General features: G+C 38.7%; 1 protein-coding gene across 1 annotated transcript in view; it reads right to left on the minus strand.

Moving 5' to 3' along the window:
* Positions 1 to 25,910, minus strand: part of LOC139713733 (cadherin-23-like) — a gene marked incomplete at its 5' end in the record, with an annotated part of 56,418 nt that overhangs the window by 2,182 nt on the left and 28,326 nt on the right. The window contains 11 exons of the mRNA XM_071625438.1: positions 2,277 to 2,377; positions 14,960 to 15,049; positions 15,460 to 16,315; positions 17,075 to 17,174; positions 18,127 to 18,216; positions 19,023 to 19,147; positions 20,636 to 20,702; positions 22,238 to 22,393; positions 22,804 to 22,892; positions 24,617 to 24,900; positions 25,440 to 25,685. Of these exons, the coding sequence (XP_071481539.1) occupies positions 2,277 to 2,377; positions 14,960 to 15,049; positions 15,460 to 16,315; positions 17,075 to 17,174; positions 18,127 to 18,216; positions 19,023 to 19,147; positions 20,636 to 20,702; positions 22,238 to 22,393; positions 22,804 to 22,892; positions 24,617 to 24,900; positions 25,440 to 25,685 (2,204 nt within the window). The remainder of the gene's footprint in view (positions 1 to 2,276; positions 2,378 to 14,959; positions 15,050 to 15,459; positions 16,316 to 17,074; positions 17,175 to 18,126; positions 18,217 to 19,022; positions 19,148 to 20,635; positions 20,703 to 22,237; positions 22,394 to 22,803; positions 22,893 to 24,616; positions 24,901 to 25,439; positions 25,686 to 25,910) is intronic.

The following is a 25,910-nucleotide window of genomic DNA, read 5'->3' on the forward strand; positions in this document are numbered from 1 at the left end:
ATTTTCTGAATAAAAATAACTCTAGATACACTTGTAACAAAAAGCACTACTCTCCCACAAATAATTGTTGACCCCTTAAGCCCCCATTGGCTGCTTGACATGAACACCAAGACTTTCAAAATGAACACACAGCTCGACAAACACCAGGAAAGCAGCGACAAAAACTGGGGAAAGAGTAAGGGTGAAGATGAGATATTTTAAAAATTCCCTTTTCTCCTTTTTTTTTTCATGGTGGATATCATGTGAATTAGGAATGGCTCTCAGAAAGTGAACATATAGGTCCTACTATGTACTGCACATAATCATTTCCCCCGTGGGACTTCCCAGTTGGGCAAAGTACAGTCATTCAGTTTCCTGCCTTTGTTCCCACGCTGGGGACATTTATGTAGCATCTACAATTTGCATGGCCACATTAAAGTCATTAACATCACGCCATACAATATACAGTCCATGTTGCATGCTCATTTTTGCAAATGATCTTGCATTTCCTGCGGCCTGTTTTAGAAATGTTAAAGGACAAGTTCACCTTCATAAACATAAGGATTGAGAGAATGTAGCAATATTAGTAGAACACATCATTGAAAGTTTGAGGAAAATCAGACAATCCGTTCAAAAGTTATGAATTTTTGAAGTTTTTGTGCAGTAACCGCTGGATGAGAAGACTACTGCAGTGTATGAATAACTTAGATGTCACATGCGTACAACAATATAAGGAAAATATAAAGAGAATTTCACAAAATGCCATCTTTTGAAAAAAGTACACATTCCCCTGACTCGTTACCGACAAATGTTATGGGTAATATTATTCCCCCTGCCTTTAGAAAGCGGCAAGTCAAGAGCTCTTTTATTATGCGAAAAAAGTGAAAATATGTTGAATTTTCTTTTACATTTTCTTTATACTGTTGTACGCATATGACTCACAAGCTGTAGTAGTCTCCTCATCCAGTGGTTCCAACACAAAAATTTTGAAAATTCATAACTTTTGCATCGATTGTCCAATTTTCCTCAAACTTTCACTGATGTGTTCTACTAATATTGTTGCATTCTCTCAATCCTTATGTTTATGAAGGTGAACTTGTCCTTTAAGCCACACATTCAAGTAGGTCATTAACCCCTTAGCTCCTAATGAAGTGCCCATGGTCATCCTTACATGTGTGTTTGTGTGTATGTATGTATGTATGTATGTGTGTGTGTAAGTTTGTTGTGATCCAGGTGAGTGAGCATGTTTGCTTTCTTCACAAGTTTGCATCACCTCTGCGTCATCTGCATGTTATTTCTCCACATCTACAATGTATCTTTTACTGATCGATTTATCTTAAAGGCATAATTTACCATTTGCAGATGAAACAAAAACCCAGCATTAGTGCTTTAAAATCGTTCTAAAATGTGAGTGAGGGATAGAAACAACCACTGTAAAAATTTGAATTGGTGAAATCGATGTTAAGTATTGTTAAATATACAAAATGTGAGCAATAGTGTCAGTGATGATAAAAATGTTTCCCCGACTAAACCGTCTACAGTTACGGTTTATTGAGAAAAATACAGATATCTCCATATATTTTAGGCTTTATCGCGAAAATTTTATATGATACATTGTAGGATGTTTTGAGGTACAACAGACCCACTCATATGCATTAAATGTCATATCTTTAAAATTTTTGAAATCACTGTTCCCAAAGGTAAACAGGACCTTTAACCCATGCAGGTGTGAAAATAACTCTTTCCTTTACATGTAGCATAGTATATGTATGTCGACCATTGCAAGGGCTCTCTGGGTGCTTCAGGATTAAAGAAACTTTGAGAAAACTGGTCTTCTTTCTTCACTCATCCACACTTTGAGGTCTGTACAGAGAAGTAATTGATCCTGACACGGGGGACTCCCGTTATAACGAAGTCTACGGGACCAGCAGTTTTCTTTTGTTGTATTGAAATTTTGTTATAACCGAACAAATAAACAATACAAAATGGATGATGTTGCGGCCTGAGTTTTTACTTTGTTGTAACCGGAATTTTGTCATTACTGTGTTTGTTAGAACAGGAGTGCACTGTAGCAACTGTTATTTGAGGGTGACCAGAAAATACTCCATGCATTCACAGAGGAAAAGAAAGAGAAGGATTCAGTTTCTTGTTAAAACATGGAGGCAATTACTGAAAAAAACCAACCACATCCATACATCCTAATAATATGCAAAATGTTCTGGTCAATCACTGAGATCACAAATGCCACACAGCGTGTAAGTTGGGATTTATAATTATCTTTAAAGGGAGAGACTCACCTGGTATGTGTAGGTCCTCCCCTTAGGACTGGACGACCCACTGACCGAACTCCTCTCCTCCTGTTGCTCCAACTGGGATTCCCTGCCCGTCAACATGTGATCTGGGTGGACGAGAAGATGAAGATCACATGACTCTGAGAACCACAAACTGGTGGAAAGCATTGTTTGATAAGAGCATGCAGCCAGTCTTTAGGGTGTCTCCATTGTGCGAACCAAACACATAGAGTGCAATAATGTTCTGCTACAATTAGGATTACCAACAACTTGGAAGAGTTTTGTGGAGGTATAAAATGTTCATTTGGCCATCAGGTTGAATGATGAAAGCTACAGAATTGCTTTTAAAGGCAATGATAGTCTTGAAGGAGATTGATGCACCACTATAACATCTCACCTTAGAATGTGGATGAAGGCAACGATACACAATTATGTGGATTACTGTAAACGTCAATATTTTCGCGCGATTAATTTTTCGCGCTGCGCGGCTCGAAAACATATTCGCGGGTTCTTAAATTCGCGCTCCGCAGCAGGTTAATACTACACAGTCGCTGTTTTCATCCAGAGCCTCGATAAGGGACGTATCGAGCGGCGCGAGTGCGAGTACAAGCGCTCAACTACGTAGTACATGTACATGTATTTTACTCGATACATGTACTGTAGTACCGGACCAGTACTGTAGTCGCGGGGATGTAGCACACCAATCGGCCGTGGGCTTGGTGCGTGCGGTGCGTGCGATGATACTGCTATATGCGTAAACATGTCTGTACTACGTAGCAGTATCATCGACGAAGCGCACACAATTCAGCCCGTTCAAAATGTGCATAGAAAATTGCGAAGATATATTCGCGCGTTTTTTAATTCGCGCTAGCCAAATGTAGCGCGAAATCCGCGAAAATTAATGTACCGCGAAAATTTCCACGTTTACAGTATTACATTTCACATCAAACATAATGGCAAAGGGGAGGTGTGCATTATGGATTTCATTCAAATCATACATATAGTTTTATGCTGGTATTAAACATGTGTTGGTTTGGTCATGTTTACGCCTGTTCTATGCTGCTTAAAATTTTTCAAATGCAAAGGCAAATGAGTACCTAATTTGAGACATTTTAAAGTGATGTATGAATAACATGAATTGAAAGAAGATAAATGTGCACTTTCAATTACTGAACCATGTGACAGGTTTTACACATTGTCATACATCTGGTGGGCAGTGTCAAGTTGGCAGTCTGTAGGGTATTAATGTACACTGCACCTACAAGTCAACAACAAGGTTATAAAACCGAAATGTGCACTCATACAAGGACATAAGCACACAATCTGCAGTAACAGAAAGAAATGCCACATCCGGCCTGCCAGCTAAACTGTAAAATATGAGATCAAAATGAATAAATAAGATAAACTAAAGAAGAAAACACAAACAAAAAAATCAAATCAAAACACACAAAAAATATTTACAAAACAAAAATAAGCTAAATGAAACCAACAGAAAATAAAACAGGATTCAAGTGAGGGAGTTTTGTGAGAAATACGGTGCTTGGTACACTCAGGTGGAATGCACATGTATACTTTACAATGTACACGTGTATGTGTTGCACTCAACCAAAGCAGAACTTGCAGCAACACACAAATGTGATGTGTGAAAAAACAGGTGTTGCCATGGAAACTGCAGGGAAAAAAGCAGTGAATTCGGGAACACGTGGCTCAAGAGTGAACCGGAGGTGCGAGACTTTTTGTCTTTTATGGATGTGCCATGCACACACACCTTGTACCTTGTTTGGAAACAAAGTTTGGCCTATTTCGAACACCGAGTTTGATGTGGCCCGATTCCAAAATGCTAATGTGAAGCATGGCTGCAGGAAGTTAGGTAGTTGTAAATTGAAACAATCCATTACAAATTTAAAGGAAGAAACACATGTATATATACACACACAAGAATAAAAGGACACATAGAAATGGTGTTAGAATCTAAATGAATGAAGAAATGAATCCACAAGTTCTGTTGTACATGTGCACTTGTTCATGTTTAAGACCTATAATCTCTGTGAATGCATAAGTCATCTTCCGGAGACAAAACAGCTGACACACATCTTAACTCACCCCCCCCCCCCCCCCCCCCCCCCCCCCGGCACTTTATCTGGAAATACTGTAGAAACTAATCTATCAGGAATACAACGATGTAAATGGCATTATCACCAGCATAATGCTACATCCAACCTGCAGCCAACACAGCTCATATTCTGTGGACAGAATTTGAACACAAATACATGCATGGACACACAATATCTTCGCTATTATGGTCATTATATGCACAAGGTTAAGAATTCACAACTGCAGACACAGATGTTCCCGGACTCCTATGGGTTAAACAACATTATTCAAAAACAAGGCTATGTAAGGAGAGAAAATTCAAACTGAATCTGTTCCAAGTTTCACCTGACTAAAAGAGCAACAACATCACAGAATGAACAAGTCTAACAACAAAACAATCAAAACAACATCAATGAAAATGAAATGACCTAGTATGACAATAGCAAAGCATTAGATGGATCATACCAGAATGAAATCAAACTGAAAACAAACATCACGGATGTATTATAATTTGATACCTTTACTTGGGCCCACTCCTTCCTCTCCTGAAGGCGTAGCTTCCTCTCTCTTCTTTTTACGCAAAACAACATCTCCTGAACTAAGCAGCGTGATATCTCCTACATCCCGTGGAAGCATGCAATGTGGAAGGAAGATATCGTGTTGATCGGAAGGAAAGAAATTTAAATCCCTCCACGCCTATCCTTACCCGGATTTACCAAGTGAATTATGTTGTCAGCAATCACATCAATAACAGAACATTTAATGGCAGAACAGTGAGAAAAATAGACTTGTGATTTCCGAAGACTTTTTTCTGACATCATCATCAAACAGACTGGTAACAGATCAAACAGACTGGTAACAGATCAATCAATCTGAGGAATTTACCGCAAACATAAACATAGATTCAGTGAACACAGAGATATTAGTAGAACACCTTGGTGAATGTTGAGGAAACTCATATAATCCATTTAAGAGTAGTGAATTTTTAAAGTTTGGTAGGTCCATTACAGCTGAGTAAGAAGGCTTCAGAGGTTTGTGATGTCATAGTAGCTGAATGCTATAAAGACAGTGAAAATAAATTCTTGTACGACACAGCAATCAGGAAGGTTAAACAACAGAGGTGACAGAATGACTATCGCACACACTCATCTCACACATATACAGGTACACACAGATAGAAACACATGCACACACACAGACACATATAGAGACAGACAGACACACAAACAAAATGCACTGCAGAGCAAAACCACAACGCAAGAACATGTACCTCCAGAACTAACTGTTGTGTTGGCTGACGATGGCAAAACATTTTCAAGGGAAAATCTGACGTCTCCAGAATCAAAAAATGAAATTTCCCCTGCCACAGAGCAAATATTAAAAAAAAGAACATGTATTTTGGTCAAAATAGATCCCACTACACGAAAAACCAACCAATAAAGATTCTTTGTGAAGAATAAAGTGTGGGGCAAGGAATAAACCCATGAGAACACGTCTGTTGCACATTTTCTCTTTAAATCATAGGCAATGTAACTAATCACATTCCTTTAAACCACAGCTGAACAAAATGTCCTAATGTGGGGTAAATGACCCCACTTTTCCATCTAATCAAAATGTCGGAAGCAAACAAAAAACCAACCACTTAAAAAACAAAAACAAAACATTAGTTAAAAGGATAACTGCTCTAATCAAAGCAGGAAGACATGTCAAAATCCGGTAATGAATATGTGATATTGCACATATCTGTTATTTCATCCTTACTACAACATATTATCTGATATGTTGCAGTTTTTTAAACATATGTTTACATCATTATGACTCAAATGAAATGCTATTGAACCTTTGGGGGAATTTCAACGGGCATTTCCTGATAATATTTTCCCACAGAACAGAGCGTGAGTATCACACGGAAGCCTTGCAACATGATCTTTTCTGGTTTGATAAATAATTTTTGAGGGAACAATGTTTTGACAAACTTTCATTTATTCACAGAGGCAACATAAGCACTCCCAACATTTGTTAAATACAAAACACATAGTTCTGCTGGGATAGGTTCATGAAGAATAATATACTTTTAGAAAAATAGTGAGTTATTATCTTTTTCTGTTTCTTTTTTCTTTAGCTTTGAGAAGAAACAAATGTCTACCTTTTTGGGACTGTCCCTGCTCTCCAAATTTGATGTTACCATCTCCAGTGAGCATTATCTCACCTTACAGTCAGATAGTGTTAAGGAAAACATGGTGGCAAAAAAAAAAAAAATCAGTCAAGTGATATCATATTAAGCATGACATTAAATGATACAAAGTTGTATACACATCAGTCACATTGTGTGAGACACGGTCTGTAAAGGGTTCTGCATAGAATATACAGTGTGTTATGACTACAATTCTATGAATTTACAAAATATGTTTGATTCTTTGTCAGTTGCACGACTGTAATACAAGTATTAACTATCAAATAGCAAATTTGGATGGACAGTCTTTGAAGTTGATATGCTACACTGTATAATGGCAACAAAACTACTTCTACAACTTGACCTAGACTGAGATACATCAACTGCATCCCAAATATAACCTGTGCTATGACAAGATTGATTGTGACTACAGCAGCTTGACTTTTAGTGAGAAGTGTTCATTGATTTGCTAGTCTGCCAGTCTATACTAGTATAAGTTTAAGATATTACTTTGCTCAAGCTACATGTAGGAATGCATCTAAGACCCCATCCCCCCCCCCCAAAAAAGGTGAAATTTGTTAAGATGCACAGAGCACACAATACAAGAATTCATGATGAATGTGTGCTAACAATCCCAGCAGTGGGATTTAATGTGTGATATTTCATTCCAGTGATAGCGCTGATGTAAAAAAGAAAAAAGGTTTAAAGAAGAGGCATTGTGTATGTATTAACCTCCAGGAGTGGACAATGCCCTGCAGGGGACCGGTAGGCCTACATCTGGTGTCTGTGATGTTGGGCGTGGCGTGTCGGCCAAGCCAAATTTCACCTCACCCGACTGAGTAAGGGTGATTTCTCCTTTGAATGCATGTGGGGAGGGAAGTTTGGGAAAATATGAATGGAAAATTAACTCTACGTTTGAACATCCAGTATTACAAAATGAAATGGACTTTTACTTAAAATAGCTATCTCTTGCCTACCATAAAGTTGCTAGGTTATTAGAAGTACTCAATTCAAAACAGCATAGATTCTTTTTTGTCTGATATAGCATTGCTCGCCGCTTCATGATAGAAAGCTTCATTCTAAATACAGACTTTTTTTTTTCGTAAGTACAATATAGATATTTTTATAGCTATTTCTATATTTTGTTCTTGTTCAAATGTTCCTTTTTTCTGCCATGAAAAAAACAAAACATGATACATTAAAACCTATAGTATGATCACCTCATATCCTTGTCAATACAGTATTATTCAACATGCTAAAAACATGGCCAAGACAAATGACTGAAAATATACCTAAACTGTATGATGAAAACTGTCAAAAAAATGTTTAAAAAAAGACACAAAAATGAGAAATAAACCAATGGACTTATTGTACATAAAATCACATATTCTTAAATGTTCAAAGACAAACTTGGAGCATTCTCCAAGAGTCACCCCTACCATATGATATGTAACAGTAGGTTTGTGTGAGTGTGTTTATGTGCGACAGAGGTGTTCTGTTGACCTGTAAATAAAAACTGATATCACAGCACACATATTTGTACCTGTGGGACTAGCCATGCTGGCAGAACTGTCACTGTCCTTATGAAGACTGAATGTGACATCGCCGCTTCCCAACAATTTTATCTCACCTATGAAGGATGTGTAAAAGACTGGATGTGAATACTAATGCAACTATTTCATCGATCAGTATGTTTCATCATCAATTCTATCTTCAATGATTCCACATCATACCCTGAAGTAACTTTGCGTACCTATTAGATATTTTGTTTGAAACGGAGACTGGCAATATTTTGTTTCTGCACAGCCCTATTGTTGCAAGCACACACATGTACATGGGCCCAAGAAATTACAAAAGACTGTGATAACAATATTTTCAGAGACAAACATATAAAACTGAGCACTCTACCCTAATTACAAAGGCTAGAACTGCACAGTGATACAAAACGTACTGGACCCAACACATCCACTATTAAAGCAACACATTAAATGACTGAAATAATGCACTTTCTCTATCAGCATTACAGACATGCACAAGAGCAATTTTGTGTTTGATTAAACAACAACAAACAAACAAACAAACAAACAGAAAACCAAATCCATATCTATTTTTGAGTGCTTGGATGTTTTATATAGACACAAAATGTCTTTAATGACTTTTTTTTTTTCAAAACTTTTTCAGTTATGTTTCATGCAAGATACTAAAAACATGACCTTACAAACTATACACACACAATATTCTACCTGAGGGACCATTAGGAGTCTTGGCGAGCGTATCATGTTTGGGAAATAAGAGGTGTACACCACCAGCACTGGTCAGCAAGATTTGGCCTGGTCATTAGAATAAAATGCATCCCAGAAAATGAATAAATATTGGGGCTTGCTTGGACTGAGCACACACTTGTCTCGGTAATAAAACAAACATATAACCCTAGGCATTCCTGTTTTCTCACGGAACGAGTATTAAAGAGAAGCGAACTGATTTCTGAAACTTTTGCATGAGTATCAACTTGTAATGCATTTGTACAGTGTGAACACAATGAACTGAACTTCATGTGCATTTGCTCTGTCATGAGCAACATTTGCTTCTCATGCCTCTAAAGCAGAAAGAAATTTCAACCTTGTTCAAGTTGGCAAAAGAAACGGAAAAAAATACATACATGTGTAAGGTGGTAAAAGTAGAGCATACACAAACTCATTATTTGAGAGATGATACAACTCTACACAAACAGTATGTACAATGCCTAACAGCTACTATAATGCAATAATGACCTCATATCTCGTGTGTGGAATTCATTGCTCTCTATCTTTTACCATCATTTTTTTAATGTTCTCAAATTGATTATCCAATGAGTCAATCTTGTGTTCAGGTAGAAAATATTGAACTTGATGAACCAGGGAACACATCAAACAGGTGTTCATGACATGGAGAAAGTTGATATCAATGCCTATTAGCAAAGGTTAGTGATTTCTTGTCTTACTGGAATGGTATATGCAGTAATTTGATATGCTTTTATAATGCGGTGGTAACCTGTGGTATTTTGGGGCGGTCTTTGGGGAGTGGGTGTGTCTGGTCTCCTTGAGGGGCGTGGCCCCTTAGCAAGGCCAAATTTCACCTCGCCCGACTGTGTCAGGGTAATCTCTCCTTTGAATGCATGTCAGGGACCGAAATGAAGGAAGTGAATGAGAGAGTGTGACAAATAATGATTACAATGCATGGTCCACATAAATTATCTTATCTGCCTAGAGAGAACTGAGCTGTCAGTTATTATGACAATAGCTGGTGGTACGATAACAGTTTCGGAACACTGACAATGCTATTGAAGTGACTATAAACGACTGACAATTATGTGCAGCTAGTGTACTCTCATGAATAAGATGGCTCAGCTGTGTCTAACAGCCATGATAACTATGTTAGATGTCAATCTTACTTAGTACTTAATAGTCCCATAACTGGCCTTCCTTCTTTGTTGATCAGCACAGACGTCTGGAAACTAATAGCCAGGGACATACACATTGCCCATATTATGTCACTGTGTGTGGCTTTACTGTTGAGCTGAGGCACACTGCTACACCTGAGTGGGCTTGCTAACTTTCCTACTAGGTCTGATAGATTACTGAATGTTTTATATGAAAAAGCTTCACAAGTTAATCAAGCACTGTAACTCATAATGAGGATTAAGCATACCTTTCTAAATCACCTAATCACGGACTAGAAAGATAAATGCCACAATGGTTTATGATGAATTCTACATTTTTTCTTGAAAAGCAGAGCTGATTTTCTTTGAAAAGGTGTCTGTAAGAGGACTGATCACTGATGTAGTAATACGACTTGATAGGCTTTGTAATCAAGACATTAACTTCATGTTGAGATCACAGCACACACATTTGTACCTGTGGGACTAGCCAGACTAGCAGAACTGTCACTGTCCTTATGAAGACTGAATGTGACATCTCCGCTTCCCAACAGTTTAATCTCACCTAAGGAGAGGCAAAATATTACAACATTTAGCTTTTGTTCTCAATCTAAGGACATTTAGTAACAGCAAACGACACAGTCATTTCAACTTTTATTGTGTGCAAATGGTATGGTGGTGCATCTTTAAACAAAAATGGCATAATAATGATTAATAACCCACAACAAATAAGCCATGACTAAGTGTTGGTAGAAGTCTTAAGATTTACATAAAGGACAGATAATACTCGAAAACAAGAGAGAAGGACAAGACTTGCTCTTAAAAGCATGTGATCTGTGTCTGTGCTCAAAGCACATACTATGAAAGAGCTAACTACAATATGTAGGTTGCACTGAACTACTAAGTAAAAGCAGATCATATGGACAGATATCAGCAATCTCAAAATTTTCCCATTTCTAATCCAATTTATACACAAAATTTTCTTGTATAGGAAATATGTCTTTAGTTCTCCTCTAAATCTCCTGTCTAAGAATAATGACTCTATAATCACTGTCAAGATTTGCAAGACTGCCCCCAGACTGGCACCTGAAAAACACAAACAAAAATAGTCCACTTGGACATTATTCAAAGTTGTTATTGCACAACTATTGGTAAAAATACAAGAGGAGTAGCAAATAATGAAATAAAAAACACACAAAGAGGAGAAAAAATAGCAGACATTAAATTCTACCTGTGGGACCACTAAGAGTCTTGATTGGTGTTTGGTTGGTGGGGAGGGAAAAGCGAACATCACCCGCATTTGTCAGCAGGATTTGTCCTGAATGTCAAATAAATCAAGCCGGTTGATTAGTCAAATGGCCACATTTCATTACTTAACCTTAGTCTGAAAATGACAATAATCAATTAAACTATACACACGAAGGAAATTCTACAAACAGATATGAAAGAATTCTCTGCATACCTTAATTTACTCCAGTTGCAATGTTCAGATACCTGCTCGGTAAAGTTGTGCCCACCCTTTTATAGACAGTGGTAACTGAATGTATTCTAATCTGTGCAAGAATTCAAGTTCTTGTTAAGGATACACATCTAATTTTAAAACTTCATCTATTTGTACTATTTGGTGCATTTAAAACTTAATTCACTAAGGCTCCTTTCAGAGTTATTTTCTCAAGTATTGTATAAATCTTTCACTTGAATTGAAACAACCATTGTTATTGTTTCACATTACAGCACTGCAAACATTAGCAGGTTGCACACAGCAAATTATTCTACCTGTGGGACTGATCGGACCCCTTGTTATCTGTTTGCCACTGTTGGATAGGGACAACCTAATATCTCCATTACTGGTGAGAGTAAGCTCTCCACCTTGAATTAAAAAAAAGATTGAAAATGACAGTAAGTCTTAATTTAGATGGATGTGTTTTCAAGTGTAAACATTATAAATGAACAAGTATTGACATGCACATATGAAATCCATCTTTTCTTATTTGAATTCAAAACTATTTTGCACCATGATCTAATATACATGAGCCCCAATGCTCTTCTTTTTAACACCAAAATATGAGAAGGGCACAAACTGTATAAACCTATGATGCTTAAAAGTGAAGAGTTCAGCATGCTCTCATTTCATATATCATAAACAATGTAGGTGATTAAAAACAATTAAACCAGACTTCTCCATCTACAAAGTATAAAATTCAATCCTTACAGTTATAAAATTCCTGGATCCATCAAACTCATATGTAAGCCAACAGTCCCCTGTCACACACTCAGGTAGGAATTAATTACATATTAATTGAACTATAACTCAAAGCACATCAACATGAAAAGATAACTGTTGCACTAAATAAAGTAATGGGGTGGATTAAGAAAAATCGGCTCGTCCTTAACACTGACAAAACTTCTGTCATGATTATCGGCTCCCGTGCTAATCTCGGGAAAATTGAAAATTTCAGTATTTCATTAGATGGTAGTCGGATTAAAAGAGTTCAGTTCACTAAATGTTTAGGTGTTTTAATAGATGAAGAACTGAAATGGTCTAAACAAATCGAAAATGTATGTAAACGTACCCAAAAAAGTGTCTGCATGATAAAGAGAGCGAAGGCCTTTTTGCCCCAACAATCCCTAAAATTACTTTATAACTGTCTAGTGTTACCACAATTTGATTACTGTTCTGTTGTTTGGTCAAACAGATTTCAATACCATACAACTAAGCTAGAAAAAATTCAAAAGAGGGCAGCAAGAATAATTTTGGACAAAACATATGACACACCGTCGGCTGATTTATTCAAAAGTCTTAAATGGATGACACTAGACAAACGTTTTGATTTCAGCCGCGTTATGATGATATATAAATGCGTCCATAACTTAGCACCTTCGTACCTTCAGGTGCACTTAGTTAAGCCTAGTGATGTACATGAACATCATACAAGGCTAATAGACAGTGGAAATCTATGTGTGCCAAGATTTCGCTCTGATTGTCACAAGTGCAGCCCAATCGTATCCTCTGTACTTGAATGGAACAGGCTAGATCATTCAATTAGATCAGCTTCTTCCATATATTCATTTAAGAGATTGTTTAAGCAAATTTGCTATTTGTAAGTAACACACGAAATTCATTCTGGGCTTTATCATTCCTGTATAATAGCGTTTTTAATTGGTATTTCGGCATTCTGGTGAACTCTTGCTGTGGCATGTACTTTTTATGTTACTTGGCAATGTACAGTATGCTGGTATGTATCTACACTGTATTATGTCATCTTCTGTATATACGTTTTGCTATTTAATGTACATATGTTCATCAATATTATTCAGGGCTCCATGGAAGACCACTATTTATTGGTGAATGGACTACCCTGACAAAAGATTAGAAATAAATAAATAAATAAATAAATAAACATGATGGTATATATTAATCACATGAGCAACAATATGATGATTTGCCAGACCAAGATTTGTACAAATATATCAGGAAAACTGTAATGAAGTCTCACAACCTTGTTTACGTCTTCTGGATTTCAATTTTTAAAAAAAAAATCTACATTGTGAAATAACTAAGGAGAAAAAGTCCTATTGAAACTGGGCAAGGCCTGGTTTTTAAGTAATAATAACAATTAACAAGTTATATATAGCACGTAACAAAAAGTGCATGTTCCTATGTCCCAACATAAATCTATCAGGAGAACTGTTGAATTAGACGAGGAGAAAGCAATGGATAAAGCATTCATTGGTGTTGAAGTTTCCTGTACCTTGTGAGATGGGGCTGCTGGCAGCTAGGGGCGAATTCTGGAGAGTTAGTCTGACATCACCGCCACCAGAGAGGGTGATCTCGCCTTGGGTGGGGAATAACACATCTAAAGTGTTAAAACATCTCAAGGCATTATTAAGCTGTCTCATCCTTTCCAATCTGATACAGTCAAACCTGTCTATAGCGGCCACCCAAGGGAGACGGAAAAAGTGGCCGTTATAGACAGGTGGCCGCTACAGACAGGTAATCCAACTTTGTGTGCATTGCTTACATGTACATGTATCATCGTTGTATCCTTACATGTACATGTATGTGTGTACGTATGAAATCACCGTGTGTTTCATGCATTAATATGGCGGTGTATATGAATTTGTTGCACAGCAGTATGTGTATTGTTGTGAGGAAAGCTTAAATCATCGTGACTGAATGAGGGATGAATGCAGCGGTGACGATCACTGAACGTTGCCCGCACGACTACAAAGCAGAAAAACACGCTGAATTATTGGCTCGGCTACGGCTCCATTGGGTTTTTGGCCGCTAGAGACAGGTTAAAATCTACCGCGGGAAACAAAATTTGTGGCCGCTGGCCGCGTTAGACAGGTGGCCGCTATACACAGGTTCTTTAATAGGACTTTTCTCTCGGGGGGGATTTTTCAGTGGCCACTATAGACAGGTGGTCGCTATAGACAGGTGGCCGCTAAGGCAGGTTTGACTGTATTTACAAAGCCAGTGAAATTTAGATATCTGCTACAAGGAAGGGGCATGGTTGAGGAACACTGCAGTGGAAACATGCTATAAAGACCCCCAGGGGAGACAGAATAGTGGTCTTCGTGAGTGGGTGATCTGTAGAGACAGAAATGCTCTAGTGGCCCTAATAGACAGGGGTTTTTACACACAGGTGGTCACTGAAGCAAGTTCAGCTGTATACATACAGCTACAGTACAAACTACTACACAAAAACGAAACATTCTAATATTTTGCCACAACTTCCATCTTAACCAATCATGTACCACTGTAAAATGAGGCCAGAAATAAAAACAAAATCTCTCTCAGAGGATATGAATATTGTAGTCAGGAATCAGATAAGGACAAACACAGTAAAAATCAGGGCTTTGATCATAGCGAAAGAAAGGAAGTGCCTCAAACTGAAAGTGATCTGAGTAGTAGAAAAACACAGTACTGTAGGTTGTCAACCTTACAATGTATGTCAGTGAAAGTTAACAGCCAGAGCAAACAGTTAAGAGCACGCAGTATACCTGCGGAGTTGGCAGCGTCATTTGGCGAGGAGCTACCCGGCTTGTTGACGACTCTGATCTCACCACGTTCTGATATTGTGATTTCTCCCACTAGATTTCCATTAGGGGAAGCATGGAAATGACAGTGGAAGGGTTTGGGGAAAAAGGGCAGAAACTTGTTAGGGAAAGAATTAATTCTGTAATCTGATGAGTATCGTCTCCTGTAAGAAAAAGGGCTGATCACTAATGTCAAGGAACAGACGATGAATCAATGCCACTCTTGTCAACTGACCAACGTAAAATTGTGTGCACTACAAATGTATACATCATGAAGGCAAAATTGCAACAAGTTTTACCCACAGGAGATGTTCCAACAAAAAGAAATCTGAATACACACATTGTACACATTTTCCAGGTGTTTGCTTCCTTTTGGGACCTTTGCACAAGAGAGCAAAAATGAGTTATGTAAAATCACACACAATGAAGTCATTATGCAGAAGAGATTCATGAATATTCATTACCTGAATCGAGCTCCGGAATGGGCATCATTTCTCCTCCTGTGTAGACCTTGTTGGTCACCCGCCTGGACGAGTACGACTTTATCGATGTCCTTGAGTTGGCTCCATCAATTTCCTCCTCCTTGTACTGCTCCTCCAGCGTAGAGTCTCCTGAGAACCTGCCCATGGGGTCATTGTACTGCTTGGTGATCGTTCCTCCTCGCTTGTTACGCTCCAGTGAATCCTGGTCGCGGTAGCTGCTGGCCCGCGTGTTCGTCGAGCGGGACGAGATGGACTCCTCCTCCGTGATGGGCGACAGCTCCGCCTCGAAAGCCATCTGCTCGCGGTAGGCGGCGGCGGCGAGATCCCTCTCCTGCTCGGCGGTGGAGAGGGGCATGTCCTGCAGCATCTCGCGGATCTCCGCCGCTGCCTGCTCCGTCAGGAGCTTGCGGTGGTGCAGCGAGTTGGAGTTCTCCCTCACAAAGTTGGAGCTGCGTGTTGAGGATGAGTACTGCGATCTCTGGCTGTCGGTAAAGTCGCGGGATGGAGGTGGCGCCGCGTTGGACACCATCGAGACAGATGTGTATCGCTCCTCCTCGATTCCACCTCCCCCAGCCCAGGGGTTTTGGAGACGCACACTACTGGACCTGTCATTGTAGACACTGTTGTGCAGTGTGCGTACTCCACCATTGAGGTTGGTTGTGTCCACACGTCTGACAGACGAGACAGACCCATTTGCCAAGCCATTGCCAATTAAATGAGCTCCTCCATTGGCTGTTTTATTTCGGATGCTCTTTTCACTAACCAGTGAGGTCATGACAATGGCGTCTTCAGCTACTTCAACAGGAACTTCATCTGAGAGGAAATTCATTGTGGCTTCCTGCAAGTACAACACAGTGAAATGAAACATTTCATTGTCAAAATAAGACCACATGCTATAAATTCAAATCTATTGGATTTATTGCACTCTTCTACCATACAGTACATATAGCACGCCTGAAATTTCGAGTTCCATTCATCACACCACAAACTAAGCACTCTTCATATAACTTGTAATTCAATCTGCACTTCAGTTTGTTCATGATACAGTGCACTTCTGTTATAATGAACACGGTTCAAACAAAATTCTGGTTACAACAAAGTAAAAATTCAGGCTTCTACATTATCAACTCTATGTTCTTTTTTATTTATTTGTTCGGTTATAACCAAATTTTGATATAACGAAAGAAAACTGTCGGTCCCGAGCACTTCATTACAGTGGGAGTCCACCGTACATAAATATGAGAGCAAAAAGTAAGTTTATAAACATAAGCCCACAGGCATTCTCTCTCAAGAGTTCTAGAGTTTACTCTGTTCCCTGGTATAACTGTAGCAACGACAGCAGTAGTTTTGCCAAAATGCACTCATCACTAAAATATGAATATAATGTAAGTAACAAGCCACTATACATACGTCATCCCACAAGTATGTAACCAGCATTTTCCTCGATCTTGCCAATCACAATGGTACATTATAAATTCATGAAAATTGATAGCTAAGTGTGTCCCTGGGAGTTCAAACACAAGGCTTCATGGAATTCTGGTATCAATGATATGCTTTTAATAAATCCATATGAAACACTGCCCTCTGTAGTTCATACCTGAGCCTCATAATCCTTGGTGGTTCCTGCTAGGAGGGAGATGCTGTCCGGCCAGTCGTCTGGCTGACTGGCATCATTGTCCAGCCAGAGTGGGTTAGATCTGTATACAACAAGAAATATGGTATAGGAGATATACACATGTAACCACATAGCACTGAGTGTACAAGTGTACACTCGCAAACACCACTAAATTTGAATGTTAGTATATATTACACCTACAAGTGTATATTCATTAGTTTGGTTGGGTTTGGTTTATTTCTGCATTTTCTTTCTCCAAATGCAATAACAAATGAAAACAAAGTGATACAGAGTATGCAAAAAGGAGAGTATAACATACACATCAATCTTTATAAGGAATGTCAATTTCATAACAACATCAGTCTGTAATAACATATGAATCAAAGCAACATATTAAGGCATACTGTATCTATATATGAACAAAGGAGAAATCAATACAGGGGACTATCATCATAAGCAGAGCTTGACGTGGATGAGGTCCTATCTATATATTTATTGTCTCCCTCACATACTGCAAATTCCCTTTCAAATACACATTATTGCAGGGGTCTGGTCTATGCATCTATGTTTTGTGCCATGGCATACATTACAAAGATGTCTTGAACTTTAAGTGTATTTTTTTTTCCAATGAGGGAAAGGAAAGGAGGATGGGGTATGGATTATGCTCGCAGCATTCAAATGTATTTGAATACTTTCAACCCCAAGACACAGTGAAAGAATTAAACCCTTAAATGTATACTATCTTCCTCTCTGTCATTCCCAGAGAATTCTTTTCTGAATCCTAACAACAACAACAACAACAACAACAACAACAACAACAACAACAACAACAACAACACAACAATAACGACAACAACAACAACAATAACAACAACAACAACACAACAATAATAATGACAACAACAGCAGTAGCAGAGACAGCAGCACCAGCAGCAGGAACAACAACAACAACCAACCAACCAACCAATCAACCAACAATCCAACCAATCAATATTAAATTGCACTGGCCAACAATAACTGCTCTAAATACACACCCTTGGTAACTTGTAGCTCTGTTCTCCTTCAGGAGGTCATTGTCAGCTTTGCCCAGGGTCACTCCACCACCCTGCATCTTCCTCAGCAGCCTGGATGGACGAGACATCACAATCAGAAGATCGTTGCTGGCCATCAGCGATGCGATTCCTATGCTCAAAGTTCCCCATACACTTCATCATACACATTATCTCCTCTTTTTTTTTGCTCTTTTCATTATGATATACCTCCATTCCAAAGTCAACGGCTTTTCATTTCATCCAGAGAAATAGATTAAGAAAAAAAAACAATCCAAAAATAAATCAGCAAGGATTTCAGTACAGCCAATGAAACAAACAACTCTGGATTACTCAATCAATTGTCTCATGCTTTTGGCTGTCTTGATTGGCTAAGTGTCCATTCTCCATGAAAAGGGCAATCCTAATATGTGACTACTGCCCTGCCACAAATAAAATACATATACTGCATACTGTAATTTATGCAGGCTGACTTGCACACTTAATCCAATGTTCTACACGAAAACACCACCATTCATTCGCTCACTCTGATAAAATTTCATGCACACAAGCATACGTGCATACGCACCCCATTCTGAACAAAACAAAATTAAAACAAATTAGTGATGAAAAGAGAGATGAAACACAAAAGGGAGGGGAAGGAGACTCAATATTTGCAGTAGTACAACAACAACAACAACAACAACAACAACAACAACAACAACAACAACAACAACAACAACAACAACAACAACAACACAACAACAACAACAACAACAACAACAGATATTTCATAAGAAAAAAATATCTCATTTCCAATCTAAAGAAAATAATGTAAAGAATGTCTGTATTGACTATGGTCTATCTAAAAAATCAAAATAAGAGTAAGATCTGGATCGTACCTCCTGCGGAGACAGCACAGGATGATGCAGAAGATGAGAGCTCCCAGAAAGAGGAGGATACCAAAGGCCAGAAGAGCTGCCTCGAGGATGCCAAGGCCTCCGATACCACCACCTCCAAACAGGGGCTATGGGAGAGGGTGGGAGGAGAGGATAGAGTAGGGTTACATTAAGCGTTCACTACAATTTTCTTCTATTCGTTGCCCTGCATATTTTTTACATGTTTGGCTCAGAAAGAATTCTGTTTCTTCTCTGAAATCAAACTTCTCATTCTTTTTTTTTCCTGGGGGGGGGGGGGGGCAAATCACCTGTTTAGCAATTTTCTCAGATTTAATGTCTGCACCATCATGATAAACCTGTTCATTTGTCAGCTAAAGACATGAGCATATGCATGGTGCGAGTAATCAATCAGTGATGTTGATTTCAAACTATACAGCCATGTCTGAATTGATCAACTTGTATTGTGTTTTTAATGTGCATCTGCTCACCTATGAATCTGTTCTTTAATAAATGTGAAAACAAAATCTTTCTGGATCAGATACACATCCTGGCAACAAAATACAATAAACATCTCATCATTACGTACATGTGTACATGCCTGTTCTGTCCACATACCACTACCTGAAACCGAATTGAATTTTTCCTTCTTGAATATTTAGGACAGAGTACTCATACAGTGCGTAAGTTTGTTCAGCAATCTGTTTGATTTTTTAGCTCACCATAATCAATGCATTTTTTTTAAAGAATTGAAATGATACACTTATGTTGATGTTCACACCTGCTTTTGCTCAGATGGTGCAATTTCCTGCTCAACCTCAAGATTGAGTGTTTTTGTCACTTTCCATCATAATAATAATTGTGGGTGTATATGTATATAAAAAAAGAAGTTACTCCACTCATTAGGCAACACTTAATGTCGGCTGTTGCAAACAATGAGTGTCAGCTTTGCACGCAGAGGAGTATGTGCAAGGTCGGATGACGAAGGGTGCAGGTAGGACGAGGGTCATACAACTCCTGGGACTTCCTGATTGGTAAAGTCAGGAAGTGAACAAGGAGAACAACGCAACGTGGGCACTACCTGTCATTAAAGTCCCATCTTACAAAAACATTATTTAGGGAAGAAACTGTCTAAATTTTCCCATGAACAGCTGCACATTCCAGTGTATGCAGGATTATGAATAATTGGCAAGAAACAGACAAAGATGTAAGAAAATTTAGACAGAATTATAGCAAGAACAGAAGTAATTTATACAAGCTAACAACTACTTTCTCATGATATAGGCATGTCCAATAAGGCACACCAGAAAACTATTGCCTGACTTTGGCCATGACAGAAATTAGTGTCAGAAAAGGAAACTGGTCTTGCATACACCTTACCTACTGTACATCACAAACTGCATATTTGTCTTCAGAAATCTTCTTCCACTGATTGTACTATAAAGCAGATCTTTGCCACATTTTTCTTCTTGTTGATTTATCAAAAACTTTTCAAGGGCAATTTTATGTGCACTACAAAAGAATGATATCATAGAACTATAAAGTGATATATTACAGTAGAAATTGTAAGATAAGTATGATAACATAAGAATCATAAATGGCAAATACAGAACACTTACATAGACTTCTACTACATCCAGGTCATCCAGCAGAACTTCTATACTCATTGCATTCTCATCAATCAGCCTGTGGGTAAAGAAAAAGTAGAGAACTGATTTTTACTTTAGTTTTCACCCACAACTCATATGTACAGAGTGTAGGCATGAACTGGAAGCATACTGCACCACAAATATATATCACTGAATAACTTATTTATAAAATTATCATGCAACCACAGAATATCTAATAAGATAACAACATCATGGTGCAATTTACATTAATGGAAACATGATTTATAATAGTAATAGTAATAATAATAATAATGATAATTATAATAATAATAATAATAATGATAATAGTAATAATAATGATAATAATAATAATAATAATAGAAATAATAATAATAATAGAAATAATAATAATAATAATAGTTGATACATTGTTTGTAATGCATGCATTCAAAACATGACACACTACAAGGAAGAAAACATATAACTTGGCATTTGACAAAAGAAACTACCAGGGTATGCCAACAATGGATAAAGGCAATGATGACAACTACAAAGTAGAAACAATCGAGTTGACTTTATGGTCATGATCTTCAAAATTCCCAGAATTTGGCAATTTGCTCGTAAAGTACATGTGCATACATTGCATCGACTGTCAAAACAAATGCTACAAACACACACACAGGGTCCTTTAATCATGGTTCTTTGTTTGTATAAGCTGGGAAATTCCCTTTTCAAGCCAACACTGTGTGCCTTACCAATACCCATTTCCTGTAGGACAGAATATCAGAACTCAATCCTGCACACATCACAAACACACCAGGACATGACAAAGGCATTTCGCCAAGGTATTCTAGGCCCTCTTGTTACCCTGACAACACCAAAGGAAGAAAAATATCAATTTTACCGCCTACTTCCATCAAGTGTACTATGTACATTCGGCTATTATTTGAGTGATAACATTAACCTACAAAAGCCTTCCAATGTGTACATCATCATTCTCCTTTTCCTATTATCCAAACTGATTATTATTCCTTTATTTTTTTCTTCATAAAATGTATATTTCAAGTTTGAACTTACCTCTTAAAATACTTTATTACATACTGTAGATTAAGAAATGTTCATGTGCATTTTAATTTTGTGAATTTTGCCAAATCAAAATGCTTGCAAAAGTTCTCATCTACACTATATGCACTAGATGCCAGTGGCAATTTGCAAAATTTTACGCCACAAATAATGCCGTCGGCTCAAAGTCACGACAATTTCATGCGACGAAAATACAAAGTGTATCTTGCTTTACAGCTTATATTTCACACTGTACCCTGTGAGGTTTACACACTGGACAAAATTGCACCAGGTACATGTATTCATATCAGAAGGTCTTATGTGTGACAGCATGTGTCTATGCAAATTTATGACACTGACTATCAACACATCAATAATCTTCACAAGCAAATCTACATTGTACGTGCAATTTCATCAAAAATAGGGGAATATGAACATTCGTACATCTCAGTCTTTGTGCACACATTACAAAAACACATATATTCCATATGTAGCTTGAATGAGAAAACTAAAATTCTGCATGATAGGTACAAGAAGGAATGGACTTACGCAGTGACAACGTTAGCATCGATGACCTCCCCTGTCGTTCGGTCGATGACATGAATGAGGACCTGTGTCCGGTCGGTGAGTACCGCCCCGTTGTCGTCACGGTGATTGGTGATGTCATCAATGAAGACAATGCCTCCAGTAATGTTCTGCAGGACCCTGCAATAGACCGAAAAAAGCTCACACATCATTATGGCTCTCATGTTTCAAGGAAATTAAGATGCATTATAGGAACCGGAACTCTAGTCATTTCAGATCTTGATATCATCACAGAATATTCTCATTTCCTGGATGATCTGCGAATCCCCACTATTAAAGGAAACTTGTTCACAGAAATTGTCCCATGGAATTTCAGGGTCTAATCTTGTTATTTTACTCATAGCGGGAAAAAAACCCCACAATCCATGCTTCAGAACAAATGTACTCCCTCAAACTAAGATGTAGAAATCCATCATCAATATGGCTGCTCTTGCAAAATCATACAGCATGCTGCTGGAAAGATGAGAAATAGCATACACTCACAGGGCTCTACAGCACACATCAAGGAATTCCTGTATAGTTTTACTTACTCGATTAGGATATCTCTGTTGTCTCTCACGATGTCAATTCCACGGTCGATAACAACGACGACTCGTTGGTTGTTATCCAAAATACAGATCTGTTATGATGTGGGAAAGAGAGACAGAAATGATGAAGAGGCCTTTGAAATCGTTTCAAGCACCAGCAATATCATCTATGACCTCTCTCTATTTGCATATTTATCTGTCTGTTAATCTATTATCTTCAGATCTATCCATCTATCTATCTGTTCATCCATAAAGCCAAGTGTACATACATATCTTTTTAATTCATATTTATGAAGAGAGAGGTCTTGGATGATATGCATGCATATGCAAAGTAAGAGATAGACCAAACACTGACATTAGATATGCAATGCTACCTAGTGGACATCATTGTCAGATTTGAAATGACAGTGGCTGAATACAAATTTACTGAGAAAAAAATGCTTTATTGTCATTCACGTAGGGGAATTTGGAAATAACTTTAACTACCGTAAAGTTCCGTGTATAAGACGCACTATTTTTTCGTCGGAAAACATTGAAAATCGCGGGTGCGTCGTATACACGGGTACAGTGGAATCACGGAAAAAAATCTGTCATGTACACCCAATTCTATAAGGTCACCTTGGGGCTATGTATGCCCATCGACGTTTGGAAGGTAAGCAATCACTAAAACTTACGGATAAATGAGCGATCTTTCAATCTGAACACACACAAAAGCTGCAAATACGGGATAAACTTACATCGGCCTTGTGCAGTAACGATGTATCAATCTGGCCATAGACAACAGCTGTAACAGCACTGCTACCGATGTATCAGTCTACCAAGCTACCAACAGCCAACCTAGTAGCTGAATTACGCAATGTAGGCCCTACAGGTATCATTACTAAATTACCGATACCGTAAAACTTATCAGTGTACTAGTATCAATATGGCCATAGACAAAAGCTGTAAAATACGGAGTAGAATCGACACTATTGTCACCGTAATATGAACGATGTGTGAAGCATGCATGCATATCCATGGCGTTCGTTTGCATGCTCTTCACGAGGCCAGGTAGGATAGCATAGCTACACTGCAGCTAGCTAGCTAGCTAGCAAGCCTTGTGCAAAGGCAGCAGCTGCAGAGAGGCTCTTGCAATGGACTCGCGTCGTGCACACAGCGATCGGATCGGAGCGCGCTTGCCCGTTGCGCGCTGTGTGTGCAAGTCCATTGCTCTCTGTGTGCGTGAGCTGAAATCATAGGGAGCTGCCTTTTGCAAAAGGCTAGCACTGTGCATACAATCATGGTACAAGAGACACACATGTTACTGGAAATCCCTCCGGGCGAAACAACAGTGAGTGTAATTACCGTACGCACTGTACGTCTCGCCGTACGATCCCTCTGCTACACTCGTTGATGTTTTTCTTATTTTTCGTAACGATCCTTCCAGTCTGACATGCGTCAATATGCGAGACACCCTCTGCTATGTATGATAGCAAAGATCGTACTGTACACTCATGAGTACGATATGATACATGTACCACGATTGAAAGGCGAAACAATAGCAAGTGAGTACCGAGACAAGTCTCGCATTTTGCGTCTTCCATATTTTGCCGATGTCCGATGAATACCGTTAAAAGAAAGCATAAAAGGAAATGAAAAATAGAGCAAATACATGCTGCATTCTAGGGAAATTTTGAGCTGAAATGATATGTATGACACACGCAATATTTGCGTGGAATTTTTTTTTTTATTTTTTATTTTAGGTCCAAAAGTAGGGGTGCGTCTTATACACAGAACTTTACGGTAGTTTATAGAAGTAGAGGGCAGTATTACATACCCTGACTGTTGTCACAGCGGTCTGCCCCGAGTTGTTGTCTGTTGCCAGGACGACCAGATCAAAGTAACCCTGAAGGTGAGTCTGAGTGAACTGTTGGTTGGTGGTGATCTGTCCCGTGGTGGCGTCGATGCGGAATGACGACTGGGCGCCCGATCGCGTCCCATCACCGGCCACAAAGACCGCCGCCTGGATGGAGTAAGTGACGTCCGGCGTGGAGGCACCGTCTGGGTCTGTGACGGAGACTGTGAGTGCTGTTCCCCCAAGTGATATATCAAATGGGATGCCTTGAAAAAGAGAGAGGAGAGAAAGAGAGCAGTTTCCTTTACCATCTGCCTAAATGTGAATTATGCTTACTGTACGATATACTGCCATACACAGCAAGTCTGGCAACCACAAGTTACTTGTATTTGTCCCAGTAACTGCTGTGACATTACAAATTGTTCTCATGTAGAGTGGGTGGCACATGGCATTAGTGAAAACTTTTAAAACGTTAAAAATGCATAACTTTTGAATGGATTTTTATGACTTTCCTGCAACTTTAACAAGTTTTTCATTAATCCACCTACATACTCTTAAACCACATGTGCATTCGCCACACCTACCCCTTTAAGACACCTCAGTTTGGATGACTTATCATATTATAAGATATACCTGAGAAATCATGGAATGACCTGGGGCTGGACTGGTTGAACAGAAGCTGTATTCTCAACACCTTAAATGTACATCCTGCTCTCTCAAAACGACTGGTCTTGAAACACAAATTGCACATTACTGAGAGAGTGTGAGCCAGATAAATGTGGTATCACTCTTCTTGCCAACTCACATGCTGATATCTCCACCTGGGAGAAGACCGGTCCATTGTCATCGACATCAAGCAGCGTGATGCGGACCTCCTTCAGGGAGGTGTTGTCCACCACGTTGTAAGGCCCACTCCCCGGGACGTAGTTGGCATCATTGGTTGCCAGGACGATGATGGTGTGGGAGGCCAGAGTCTCCCGGTCCAGAGTGCCGTTGACAAATATCTCACCAGTGGTAGAGTTAATGATAAAGACTCCATTTCCATTGCCATCTGTCACAGAAGAGAGATGTTGAATGTATCTTTAAGTATCATAGACACTTCAATGAAAAATGGGGGCTGTTCTACATCACAGCTCTGTATCAAACATTTCAAACAATGTCTCTGAAACTTTTTGACTTTGAAACCAAGACAAGTAAAGCAGTGTGAAATGAAATCTAGGGTAAAAGATGTGGAGGTATACATCATCACAGTGAGGTCTTTGTGGATGGACTGTGA

This window comes from Diadema antillarum, unplaced genomic scaffold (genome assembly GCF_040938485.1).
Source record: "Diadema antillarum isolate AM-2024a unplaced genomic scaffold, OU_Dant_1.0 seq00002043_RagTag, whole genome shotgun sequence".
Lineage (NCBI taxonomy): Eukaryota > Metazoa > Echinodermata > Echinoidea > Diadematoida > Diadematidae > Diadema > Diadema antillarum.